The sequence below is a fragment of the Stereum hirsutum genome (assembly GCF_000264905.1).
Source record: "Stereum hirsutum FP-91666 SS1 unplaced genomic scaffold STEHIscaffold_5, whole genome shotgun sequence".
In the NCBI taxonomy this organism is placed as follows: Eukaryota; Fungi; Basidiomycota; class Agaricomycetes; order Russulales; family Stereaceae; genus Stereum; species Stereum hirsutum.
Genome location: NW_006763135.1, coordinates 336,729 through 348,889, shown reverse-complemented (window position 1 = coordinate 348,889; position 12,161 = coordinate 336,729). Strand labels below are relative to the sequence as shown.

The window sequence follows — 12,161 nt, the reverse complement described above, 5'->3', positions numbered from 1 at the left end:
AGAGCGCTTGGATGGCGTGGTACATTCCTCCTAGCCGATTTGAACGACTGACCTCTTCATGAGCTAATTCGCGCCCGAATTACTAGTGAAGCGCTACTACCGCTGAGCTAAGGAGGAGTTGTTCGTAAGCGCCCCACGTGCACTCAGACCGGCGAAGTGTGCGTGTTGGTCCATTTGTTCCGCCAACTGTTCTCTTGTTCTCTACCTTGTTTGAAAGCCTTCCTGGTTCTAGAAAGCCTCTGAATTCGAAGATGCCTTCACAAGGAAAGCGGAATTGAATAAATAACTCGTATTCGATCAAAGCCAAACCATAGACGTGCATCGACTCTTATAACCAATGCGCCCAACCCTCTCCCTTCTCGCAGCCTTCCGCCCCTCTCGCCCTCTCTTCAATGTCACTCCTTCGACTCCTGTTCCCCCGAGACCCATCAAGAAATATCCACAACCTTTCAAACTAAACAGATCGACGCCACACGCCCGACACATCGTCCGCGCAGTCCTCACCTCCCCGACAGCACACGCTACTCCATTCGGCGCGTTATCGAACCTGGAGCTGTATGATGAGATTCAGAGACAGTTTTCGGAGGAGAGGTTGAAGGGGGAAGACCTGGTATCTGCTATGAAGGAGGAGGAGAAGGAGGAGCAAGCTTGGAGGGAGCATAGTCTGTGGGGCAACGAACTGAAGAAAGGGAAGGAGAAGGAGAAGAGCAAGGGGGACGGTAAGGGAGATGGATCGCAGGCAGGAAAGGGGAAGCCGGCGCCGGACTTACGTCCTGTTAGCTCGATGAGGTGCGCTTTCTTTGTGATGTTTTGTGTTTCCGGTGAACTTCGAGAGTGGATGGCAGCGTTATGGTGTTGGGTTTTGGACATAGTGCAGATTTGGCTGGAGATTGTACTTTCATATGGGTCCATTCCAAACCCAAGACATCTCGAAAAACATCTCGAAATCGTCGCCTCAATTTCGTCGAGTGACACTATAGCTCGGCAACATGTCGCACAGTGTGGCCCAACGCTCGCCACAACGGTTCTTTCCCCTCAATGCCTTTTCCCTACGTTACAGCCAGTTCAACATCGCTGACCCTTCCTTTTATTATATCATGAAATCATACAGTCACCTCAAACGAATCATCGTTCCCGACATGGAAGCCCACCGCGAGATTGAACAACTTCATATTCAACGCCGCATCAACGTCCCCTCGCACCTCAGATCCATGTTCGACGCGTCGAGTAACAGCTTCATGACCTCCGTCTCAGCTTCCCCTCCCCCCTCCTCCTCCTCGACAGACTCCGATTCATCCCTTTCATCGTCATCTTCTGCGCTTCCCTCTACCGATCCATCTTCCGCTCGCCCATCGTCGGCCGACTCGTGTTCAGACAACGCTTCGTCCCACTCGCTCTATCCACATATCCCAATTGGTTCGATCCCTACTGGAACAATGTCGCGCATCCTCCTTCCCCAAGAAATGGCGATGCAACTGAGGTTGAAAACGGTGCCAGTCGAGCATCATGGTTTGACCAAGAGACAGAGAAAGCAGAATAGACTGGGCCCCGAGTATCACTTGCAATTGACCGATCCGCGGACGAAGAAGGTTGTCGATGAGTACGATGAACAGACCAACAAGTTGAAGCCCAAGTCCACTTCGCGGGAGGCAAAGTCGAGCATATTGCAGAAGAAAGTGACGAAGGTGATGACCCCGAGAGAGACGTGGTGGGTCGATGCGGACCTTGAGCCGGACGGGTTGCCGAATGAGGAGTGGATGTGGCGGGCTACGCCGGAGAGTATGCATTCGCGGTGCGTCGGTCTTTCTCGTTCGGGTTCCTTCATTCTTCGCATTCCTTTTCTGGGTCCGCGTTTCTCAATTTAGCGCTCGTCGATTTCCACTGACATGTTATACTGACGATACACGCGTTTTCCCTCCCTTTCCCCCTCGCCATGACTGCTCGACACCCCCATCTCCTCATATCTGTGTATAGATCTGATTCAACGCTCATCGTCCGAGTCACGCCGAAAGAGCGCGCTCGGATGAAAAAGACGATGAAGCGCCAGGCTGCATGGGATGCTAAGGCTGCCTTGGCGTCTACGTCTTCCACCTCAGCGTCATCGTTCAACCACCCATACAAACACCGAGACAAATACGCCCCAAAACATGATCGCAATCTCCAAAATCCTATTGCTCACGGCTTCGACGGAACCGAAAACCGAGACGGACAAAGTGAGGAGGAGGCTCTGATTGAGGGGATGCAGGCTTGGGCCAATGTTGGGGCTTCTCGAGCTGGGGGAGGATATACCGGGAAAGTTGACGTTCAGGCGGGGGAACTGCGTGGGGTCGGGTTGAAGTCATCCAAAATCAGGGGAGATCCTTGATTTTTGCCTGGATTGGGCGTAAAGGGATCGTATTGAGGGGAGGGGGGTCCGAGACACGGTCGCTTTGGACGGGGGTACATAGTGCAGTATCATACCCATGTTGACGCTTCGTCAGATATAGGGGCCTCCTTTGAGCGCTGAACTCTGATGTTCTTCGATGCATACGAGGGATTAGTAGAGTATGCGGGATACGTAGGTGATCGACGTTTGACGAAGAAGGAAGCGCATCTGGCCGGGGTAGAAGGGGTGAAGGAAGGAAGTATCGCAATACGGCTAATCGAGAGCGAGAATGGTACGAGGGACCCTATATAGGGAAACGGAGATTGCTCGCGCACCAGTAGGCACTCAAGAGTCAAGGTCGAGGCATCCGAGGAGGGCGAAAATTCGTGTGGAGGAGGACGAAGTATGCTCTGAGAAGGGTAACAAGCTCTGGAGACTGCGACACTGAATATAATATAATATATGCAGGAATAATAAGCCTTTTGTTCTTCTAGCCCGTGTCCGAGTTAGAAACAAAAGGGACAGAAAGCAACAGATTAGTCTGCGAGTGCGAAACTGATTATTGGCACACAAGGGACGAAGTTCGAACGCATAAAAGGTATATACTTCTTAATATTAAGCAACAAATCATGGAGAGATAAATGAAACTCGTATATTAACACTCCTCTGCGGAAAAGTCCACCTGCGGCACCATCATCCTCAACTTCTTTGTCAACATCATCCACCAATCATCGTAAACGCACCCAGGGGACAACATGATGTGTCGAATAGGGGCGCAACGCTCCCTTCGAATGTCTATCATCCTCAACAGTGCGTCTTCGAGAGTTAAGGTTGAGTCTATAGGTGAAGGCCTTTTGAAGTCCACAGCGAGAAAGCGAATACTGCGCAATTCGAGGAGGAAGGGCGTCGAAAGTGTATTGTCTTCAGAAGTACGTTCATCGACCACATACTCCATATCTATATCCGTAGTCGGAGTCTGGCTCATACCAGTCATTTCCGACGTGGAGGCCCCTTCTGACAAAAGCGCAATGAGATGGCCAGGCATCTCCGCTCCACAAGTGAGTCGCTCCAGGTTCGGAAACCGTCCAAGCAACTCTCGAACCTCTTCAATATCCATAGTAGTCCAAGAGAGGCGATAATCCAAGCCCCAGTCGTAGATCAGGGACAAACTGCGAAGAAGAGGAAGATGCATGACATCTAGAAGTGCTCGACACATATAGAACGACGAAGTTTGTCCGCCAATCGGCTGTGGCGCTGGAATCGTTAGGTTGATGGTCTTTTCCTGCGTTTCTTGGTAGTCCTCGAAGCCGGACCATGTCTCGACGCGTACAAAAGGCTTAACGGCCGTGGGAGCCCTATCCTCAGGCATTCTACCTGCACTTCCCCGCCCTCCGTTAAACGTCAAAGCGACGGCTTCGAAACCACGATACTCGTGGACGAATTCCGAGCGCAGAAACGAGTTTGAAGTGAAGATTGCGCTCAAAGCAGAGAGGACAATGTCGCACTGTGTCAGCGCAGAAGCTACGCAGAATCGAGCTTGAAGGACACGGCTGCCTTGAGTCGTTGTGGTCGGGGTGTAGCATGCCCGCAGGAGTAAGCTCAAGCTCAGAGGGTTCCGTGTTACAGCGTCGATCTTCTTGAGATGAGTAAGCGGCAGAGTCGTATCTAGGTCCTCGATAGTCCAGTGATCGGGCAGGCATTTTCTAAGAGCGAGAAGTTCCAGGAAAGGCATACGTTGAAGAGCACTGAGGAGTTGGGAAGGGCGTAACGATCCCAAGTGTCGTCAGGGTAGCCATCGACGAATGAGATAGATAACGTTGTGAGATCGGTAAGGAACGGGGCGTTCAGCGGTGGGATGATGTTGAGGAGAGAAACTTTGCGCAGATGTTGAGTAGTACGATGACCTTCAGGCGCGAAGAGCGTGTCGGTCAAAGAAAGACACCGGCGTTGAGAGATTTCCTGCAACATAGACACATGGAAGTGGAGCTCCTCGAGGTAAGGTGCGTCGAATAGTAAGGATGAAATGAACGTGTTGAAAACCAAGTCGTTAAAGGCGTAGGTAGCGAAATTGCAGAAACGAATCTTCCGTGTCTTCGCGAGGTGCACAGGGGAGAGCTCTTCGACCCCGAAGGTAGCCATGTTCCAATCACGCGAGAATGAAAGAGTAGAATTTTCCGAGCGAGTGATCATTTCAAGACACCAGTATTTTGGAAGCACATTCATGTCAATGAGCGTCCAGAGATCGCTACAGCCCAATGCGATAGCTCTGAGGGTATGGCAGACGTGTGTCAAATATATCCAGCCGAGGTGTAGCTCGTAGGCCTCGTCGAGCCAAGGATTGAAGTCAACGGAGTCAGCGTCCAGCACTTCGCGTTGCGATTCAGGTGGAATCCTGCGTGGAGGGTTGGTGTCTCGGGAGAATCGGACTATCATGGTCAAGAGCTCGTTTGGAAGGCGAAAGATAGGAGCGGACTCGTTGGCGTGAGTAGCCGACCATGCGTTCATCTTGAGCTCTGGCGCAGGGGGTTTGGGAGGAGTAACACCGTGACGGCTTATAGAAGTGTCAGGTCGACGGTCAACGAGGCTCGCATAGAAGGGCTTGTGAACGTGCGACATACCAGTTGGCATACATTGTGGATCTTGAAGTTGTAGTACGAGCTCTCGTGAGAGGATACGGAAAAGTGGCTTGCAGGGTAATGATGATTGAGTTTGCGATAGAGCGCGAGCCGGCTATATATACGCGAGAGCGACACACAAACACGGCATAACACCGACTCTAGGGGGAACAAAACACAACCAACCGGCACTGCCGGTACTCACGTGGATACAGGATTGTCTGTCGCGAGTGGCAGCGCCACTTCGTCGGACGTAATAATAATAGGCAACCCCGAAGGCTGCGAAAGAAAGTTATCGGAAATTTGCTGACTTTTTTACCTTCGCAAGCTCCTTGCGAAAAGTAATCGCTGGCATTGTCTTTCGCTTGAGGATAAGATTAGTCGTACCCAAGTCGTACCATTTGCGACGTGTGACGGGAAATGTAGAGTTTCGCATCATGTTTCGCATCCTTCGTCGGCGCATTCAAATGATGGTGCCGTGTGTTGGTTCAAGTGGCGTTCAGCCCCTGTGGCTCCTCATGAACCCGCATCTGGCGATGCTGGCTTTGAAGAAAAAGTAACCTCGATAGACTAGTCTAACGTCTATAATGATGTAACCAGTGCAATATTTCACCTTGCCTCTCTGACCGGAGCCGCTGATGAAGAAAAAAAGCACGAGGGAGTGAGAGCAGCGCTAGCTATATGCCGGGTTAACAGGTCAACAAACCGTCTCGCTCTCCGAGCCGTATTACACCAGTGGCCTCCAACCAAACCAATTCCCTCACGCCGACAATAGCAACCCCAAGATATGCACTCCTACTAAATTGTCTCTCACCACTCATTTCCTCTCCTCTCCACCGAACTCTCCGCATCAATATGCCGTGTCGCATATTCATCTCCTCCCCCTTCCATAAACCTCCAAACACCTCTCTTCAAACGCCCTAACCATAGCCTTCGACACCTGTCCAAAAAACGCTTTCGACAGCGCTGCGTGGACGGGGTTCGCGAATGCGTAGGCTAGGTCGAGCGTTATTAGTGTTGGTGCCTTCTCGACTTCTGCGGCCTCTGATTCTGGTGATACAACAGAGGGAGAAGATAGGGAGGCGGATGGTGGTGACGAAAGGGTAGATGAGTTGGACGGGTGTGGTGAGGTTGGGGAGGCGGGTTGGAAGCGCCAGGTCGTTGTTAGGGATTTGAACAGTGGGGTTGAAGAAGACGCGACTGCCTGGACACGTCCAGATGTCCACCCACGTCTCAGTCAGTATCGACCTGAGATCTCATTCAGAGAGGATGACGAGACATACCGTAACACTCTCGAAAGGTCTACAAGTCACCACGCTCACATAACTCTCTTCATGGATGAGGAACTTGGCCGTCATCTCGACGTCTAGTTCTAGGACTTCTTTCGAGGAGAGAAGGTCGAGGTTCGGTTTAGAGAGGTGTTCAGCGAGGGATGTGGACGATGTCATGTGCGATTGTGATGTTTCATGAGATTTTGAGGACAATGTAGAGGAAGCAGTTGAGGCCGAAGTGCGGAGGGTGCGCGTGGATGAGCAGAAGGGTACGAAGCGGGGATACGAAGACATGTCGGCAATTATATTATAGAGTTCTCGACGGGAGTACCTGTGAAACCACATGAATCTCGGTCAGCATATACAACTATGCCGAACGATTCAACACTGAATAACCATAGCACGCACGGCAATATTTTCCTCTCGTGGTATGTCTGTCCATCCGATGATCCCTCCGGTCCGCCCCCACTCCCAGTACCTTCATTCAACGGCTTCTGATTGAACGGCGAGAAACTAGACAAGTCGGGTAAAGTGATGAACGTTCTGCGTGCTTGCCTGCAGCCTGTTCTGAGAACATGATGTTCACGTTGAAGACGCGTCGGACGCGTCGGACGCGACAAGCCGGCAATATGAGGGAACGACGACATTTTTTGAGGTGCTGGCAAAATCAGAGGGTCACCACGATAGAGGAGAGGAAACGATATGGAAGGGAGGTCGAGAGACTAGGTCCTGGTTTATGTAGGGATCGTGCTCGTCGTCGAAGAGGATGATGAATGGTTCGATGGGTGGCACTTCGGATGATGCTCGCCACCTTGTTCGGTCCGTCGCACGGAGTAAAGTAATTCAGAATGATCTTATTATATGTTACGCGCCATCACGACACATATCCTCCTTAGCTCAGCGGTAGTAGCGCTTCACTAGTAATTCGCGCACGAATTAGCTCATGAAGAGGTCAGTCGTTCAAATCGGCTAGGAGGAATTTAGCCAGGACATGAGCTCGTCTTTTGCCATTCACACTATCATCGACCACCACCATACTCAGGGCGTACTGCTCTGTTTTTATTGCTCTAGTCCACGAAGTCAAGTACTTGGTCCATGGAAAATTCGGGGACTAGATTCACGGCCAGGGAACCACTATTTAGAGTGCTCTAAAGGTGATTCTAAAGTAACTTCTATATATTATATATGGGCTCCGCTTTGGGAAGTACTAAAGAGAAACTTTGGAGACCTCCAAAGGCGACTCTATGCATTTTCTTTAGAAATGCCGTACAAACGCTAAAGATTGACTTTGGAGGACGCTAAAGGCTGTCGAGCACCTCGGGCTTGCCTTATGTGGCAACCCCGAATTTCTATAGCACCCTCTAAAGGTAATTCAGAGAATAATCAATGGAACTCACTATAGAGCTCGCTAAAGCTTTGCTTTAGAGAGCGCTAAATTGGCATCCATATATAATATTTTGACCTATGTTTAGATTCCACTTTAGCGGGCTCTAAATAGTGGTTTCCCCGTCGTGATTCTGATCAAACCACTTCCCACGCATTGACATGAATAATATCCCTGGCCACATTGCGCCGCTTCTTCTTCTCCTACGATATCGACCCTCCGATGCGTTCTCTTCGCTTACACCTAAACTAGAGCTACAGGGAACTTTCACTCAGAGCTTACTGTTGCCGTTATCCGAGCATCATGGGCGCCATCGGCATCGAGGTGCGTCTCGATCCGTAATCAGATCGGTGTGTCTTTATGTTTTTTTGTTCGTGGTGACTATTTCTACGACTCTTGCCGCCCTTCTTTACGAATCTATCAAGGGCCTTGTCCCCTTGTTCTATTGCACTTTGGTCGCGCCTCAGCCTCACTCCGAAGGCGTACTGTGTTTTGCTTTATGGTGTTGCAGTCACCAGTGGACAACTCGTATAGCAATGTCCTGACGATCGTAGCGTTCCGACTCGGAGGGTTTGGGTGTTCCTACCCGGTTGATATCTCGTCTAATCTGCCTTTAGAAGACTACACAACTCAGCGTCCTCGGGATGTTGTTACTAATCACATCCCCATGGAATTCACCCCATCACTCGCGCTGGAAGTTACATGAAGGCTAACTATAGGCATTTTCACCATAAATTAACGCCTGGTGTGATGGGCGTTACAAAAAGTTCTAAGGACGATCTGCTCCCAGATAGGAACCTGGTATTTGTGTGGCGTCGTATTCTATCTTGGTTCCCGACATGCTGCTCTGCTTCTTTTTCCTATGTATGGTTTCTCAGGTATCCTCGACGTACATACTCGAGGCCCCCTTCAACGACTAGTCCTCTTGTTTCCTCTCTTGCTCAAAACGCCATGTCCGACCAGAACTTCATCCACCAGCATAACATCTTCGACGACGAACCCTCCTCTATCAATGTCGCAGTACATCACGCTAACTCTCTCGGTAGCAGAGCTGTGCGAGATTTCCTGGCTACCGTGCAGCATGGTTTCGTGGGAGTGGCTCCCGCATACGGAACTCACTGCGCGCTATCTGCTCTAGCGTTTGCCTCCGCCACCCATGTCCTCATTGTCAATTTCTCCACCAAACAGCGAAAACAGACACGGCAACGACGCCCCACCACTCCTACTCTCATCGCAGACATACTATCTAACCCTGGATTCTCTCGCTACTCGCTCCACGCCGATTGTCTCGCCACTGCGCTACACCTTGATCTCGAATTACAGGTCGGAGATGTCACGGACCTCTGGTCTCTCCTTGACACCGCGGACCACGCATCAGATCATTCCTTCATCAAGGCTATATGTGGCGAGATCGATCATCGCACCAAATCTGCATACAAAAATGAGAAGCAAGAGGACGGTCGTCCTTGGAGAGTGGCCTTGCGAGCTTGGTTATCCGGCCGCATCGCCTTCCGCACGGATCGGGAGACCCTGACTGGATTGTGTCGTCGTGTGGATGTCGGTCTATTTGATCTCCAGGTATAGTTGTGTTCGCTGCATTGACTCACGCTCATCGCATCTCATATCATACTACTACTTGGTTCGCAGGTTTTGAAAGCTTTATCAAAGCTTCGTCGAGATGCTGACTTACTGGATGCATTGAAACCGAACTCCACTCCGAACGACATAAAATGCTCTGTCGTCAAGAAGGGTGGCATAGTCCAGGTTACGTCCACGCGCTACAAATCACACATCCGCGGCGATACTAAGGTAACATCTTGACCCCTACATGGTCCTATCATCTGACTCCTTAATAACAGCTCAACGTCACAATCAGTGGTGCAAATGGTAATTCTGAACTGAAAGCGAAGACTCAAGATGTGAAAGGCCGAGGTGCAACCTTGGTTGTCAAAGGCGCTTCCGTAGGCTCTACATTACGATCTGCTGTGACCATGGGAAAGGACCCACTCACTCTCGCAGAATCGGAACGCCAGAAGATCGTCCGTGCCACATTTCTCAGTAGGGTATCTCTTGACGAATCACCGTTCTTCCGAGCCATCTGGTTCCCGGAACGGACCTGGAGCTGGAAAAGTGCCCCGAAACTTCATACTCTTCCCACTCTGGCGGCACGCACCACCTTCCGCGAGCTCAACTCGTACCAGGAGACCGTTGTACAGACTATCCTATCCTCTGCTCCTCGTGACAGAGTCTGCCTGGTACAAGGTCCTCCGGGCACTGGCAAGACAACTGTAATCGCAGAATCAGTCAAGCGTATCCGAGCGGGCGACTCTCGGCGGACAATTTATCTCGTCGCTCAATCTAACGTTGCTGTGAAAAATATTGCGGAGAAGCTGGCAAAAGACGACTTTCTAGATTTCCGAATATTGATCTCGCACGAATTTCACTTTGACTGGTAAGTCGATTTATGTAATAGCCTTCACGTATCCTCATCAATGTCCTCTCGCTTTAGGCATGAACATCTATACGAGAAGATTGAGCGTAATATTCTCGTCTCGGACCAGTTCCCGAAGACTATGCTGGACGCCGAATCTAAGCTCGGAGGTGCCAAGGTCATACTATGCACCCTGAGTATGATGTCGAATCCAAAGCTCTCCGTATTCACCCAAGCAGTCCCTGTTGAGACCGTCATCGTTGACGAAGCGAGCCAGATCGAGACCGGAAATTATGTGCCGCTTTTACACCTCTTCAAAACCACCGTTGCGAAGGTGGTATTTATCGGTGATGATAAGCAGTGTAAGCCAAACCTGCACTCCCTTATCTTCTTACGCCCATGGCCTAATTGTATACGTACAGTGCCACCATACGGACAAGAGAATATATGTGGGCTTCAGAGCGTTTTTGAGATATCTCGCCTTCGATCAAAGGCGAAGCTTCTTGCAGTACAGTGTACGTTTCCGGTTGTCTGGTTCTCACGAGACTCCAATTTGACTTTGTTTACCCTTCAGATCGTATGCCGAGGGTCGTAGGGTCGTTCATTTCTCGCCACGTTTACGATGGTAAATTGGAGACCGTACATGCTATAACGTCTGCGAGCGCCTGTCGCTTTGTCGATGTTCAGAAGGGTAGGGAGAAGCAAGAGGGGCATAGTTGGATTGTACTTCGTAGTCAGCTCATGACATACGCGACAGAAGCTGACTGTGTTTGAATAGAATGCAGAAGAATGCCATGTCGCCGTTCGCATTGCTCAAAGGTATAATGACGAGGGAAAAGACTTCCGTATCATTACTCCGTATGTCCATTCTATCAGCATCTTCACTTGACCGAGGATTGAACCTTGTGCTGCTAGGTATGACGCCCAACGTAATCTAATCGAAGGTGCTCTCCGTCGAGAATCGATTCCGTGGGCAGACAAAGTCTTCAACGTCGACGCTTTTCAAGGTACGTATTGTTTGTACTTGCACCGTAGTATGCCTCATTTTGTATTGATTATATTCTCCTCAGGAAATGAGAGTGACCATATCATCATTTCTCTTGTTCGCACGGAGAAGCTGGGTTTTTTGCGTGACCTGCGGCGTTCCAATGTTATGCTTTCGCGATGCAAAGAGAGTATGACCATATGTTCAAGCCGTACATTTCTTGAAGGGAAAGGGTCTACTTCCCTTGCCGGAAAGCTAGCGAAGGAGTGCGGCAACAGAGCGTGGCGGTCGGTACAAGATGTTTGGAATGGCCGACTGTAGACCATTCCGAGTCATCGTGACGGAATATATGTACCTCGTAACACCTACGCTTGATGACTTGAATATTTACCTTGATGATCGAATATTATAGAGTGGTGTATACACGTTCTCAAACTTTCCGTTATACTTCATCACGTATTCTCATGGGGATGTCCTGTCACGAAAGTAAGCGATATGGTCAGATTTTGGTCGTGGTAATACTTACGATTTGTGCACTTGCGTTCTGCTCCAGGCCACCAATGTCCAAGATTGTTCGTACCTATCACGGGGATATGGTAAACCTATCGTATATACACATCAAGACCCATAATACTTAGTACATAGACGCGTTCATTGATACTAGAGGGCCTTCCAGAGGTCGATACCAAGATCTATTCAGGATCCAACAAAAACAATACGAGGAATGTATGCCAAATACACGGTAGCGCCTGGTAAGCAGAGCACCCTGACTTGGTCTTGTGAGATTCCGCACCTTCAAGGCCATGGAGGCTGCCCAAGTAGGCTGGAGGCAGTCAAACCCAGACACAGGGCTCGGGTAACGAGGAGATGCAGTGCTACTTTAGTATCCCATCATTTATTCGTAGCCGAAACTAGGCTGTACCATGACGGATTACCTCGCCCTCAGTTGTGAAGGAACGTACGCCTATGAGCATATAAGCATATATAAGTCAGTGGATATGGAACGCCAGAGGAGGAGTCGAAGATGTGGCAGAAAGCTGCAAAAAGAGAGATTCCAGAAATAGACAGACGTTGAAACGCCACCGAAATTCCCACGCACCGGACACTTTC

At 50.1% G+C, this 12,161-nt stretch overlaps 3 protein-coding genes and 2 non-coding genes across 5 annotated transcripts; 3 read left to right on the top strand and 2 right to left on the bottom strand.

The window, feature by feature from the left end:
• Positions 1–24: 24 nt before the first annotated feature.
• On the bottom strand, positions 25–117 carry STEHIDRAFT_t118. The gene has a single exon. It is a non-coding gene; the product is annotated as a tRNA-Thr (tRNA).
• A 151-nt stretch (positions 118–268) lies between these two features.
• Positions 269–2,840, top strand: STEHIDRAFT_167255 (uncharacterized protein). Its single transcript, XM_007302510.1, has 3 exons — positions 269–789; positions 1,112–1,792; positions 1,975–2,840. Exons 1-3 carry the CDS (start codon positions 338–340, stop codon positions 2,363–2,365), a joined length of 1,524 nt encoding a protein of 507 aa, XP_007302572.1. The 5' UTR covers positions 269–337; the 3' UTR covers positions 2,366–2,840.
• A 3,011-nt stretch (positions 2,841–5,851) lies between these two features.
• STEHIDRAFT_167254 (uncharacterized protein) lies at positions 5,852–6,968 on the bottom strand (the record flags this gene model as incomplete). The annotated part of the gene is made up of 3 exons (XM_007302509.1): positions 6,660–6,968; positions 6,264–6,582; positions 5,852–6,184 (listed from the first exon to the last, which is right to left on the bottom strand). The coding sequence occupies exons 1-3, from the start codon at positions 6,896–6,898 to the stop codon at positions 5,852–5,854; spliced, it is 891 nt and encodes a 296-aa protein (XP_007302571.1). The 5' UTR covers positions 6,899–6,968.
• Positions 6,969–7,137: 169 nt separating this feature from the next.
• STEHIDRAFT_t125 lies at positions 7,138–7,230 on the top strand. Its single transcript has one exon. It is a non-coding gene; the product is annotated as a tRNA-Thr (tRNA).
• Positions 7,231–9,798: 2,568 nt separating this feature from the next.
• On the top strand, positions 9,799–11,372 carry STEHIDRAFT_146026 (uncharacterized protein; the record flags this gene model as incomplete). Its single annotated transcript, XM_007302508.1, has 7 exons — positions 9,799–10,087; positions 10,145–10,428; positions 10,489–10,581; positions 10,641–10,789; positions 10,845–10,924; positions 10,982–11,073; positions 11,137–11,372. Exons 2-7 carry the CDS (start codon positions 10,209–10,211, stop codon positions 11,370–11,372), a joined length of 870 nt encoding a protein of 289 aa, XP_007302570.1. The 5' UTR covers positions 9,799–10,087; positions 10,145–10,208.
• Between the last annotated feature and the right edge of the window lie 789 nt (positions 11,373–12,161).

What these genes read in the sequence shown, in the direction of transcription:
- STEHIDRAFT_167255 (XM_007302510.1), top strand. Translation starts at nt 338, where the DNA reads ATGCGCCCAACCCTCTCCCTTCTCGCAGCCTTCCGCCCCTCTCGCCCT. An exon ending in CGTCCTGTTAGCTCGATGAG is followed by an intron (nt 790 to 1,111) that starts GTGCGCTTTCTT and finishes GAAATCATACAG; the next exon opens with TCACCTCAAACGAATCATCG. An exon ending in CCGGAGAGTATGCATTCGCG is followed by an intron (nt 1,793 to 1,974) that starts GTGCGTCGGTCT and finishes ATCTGTGTATAG; the next exon opens with ATCTGATTCAACGCTCATCG.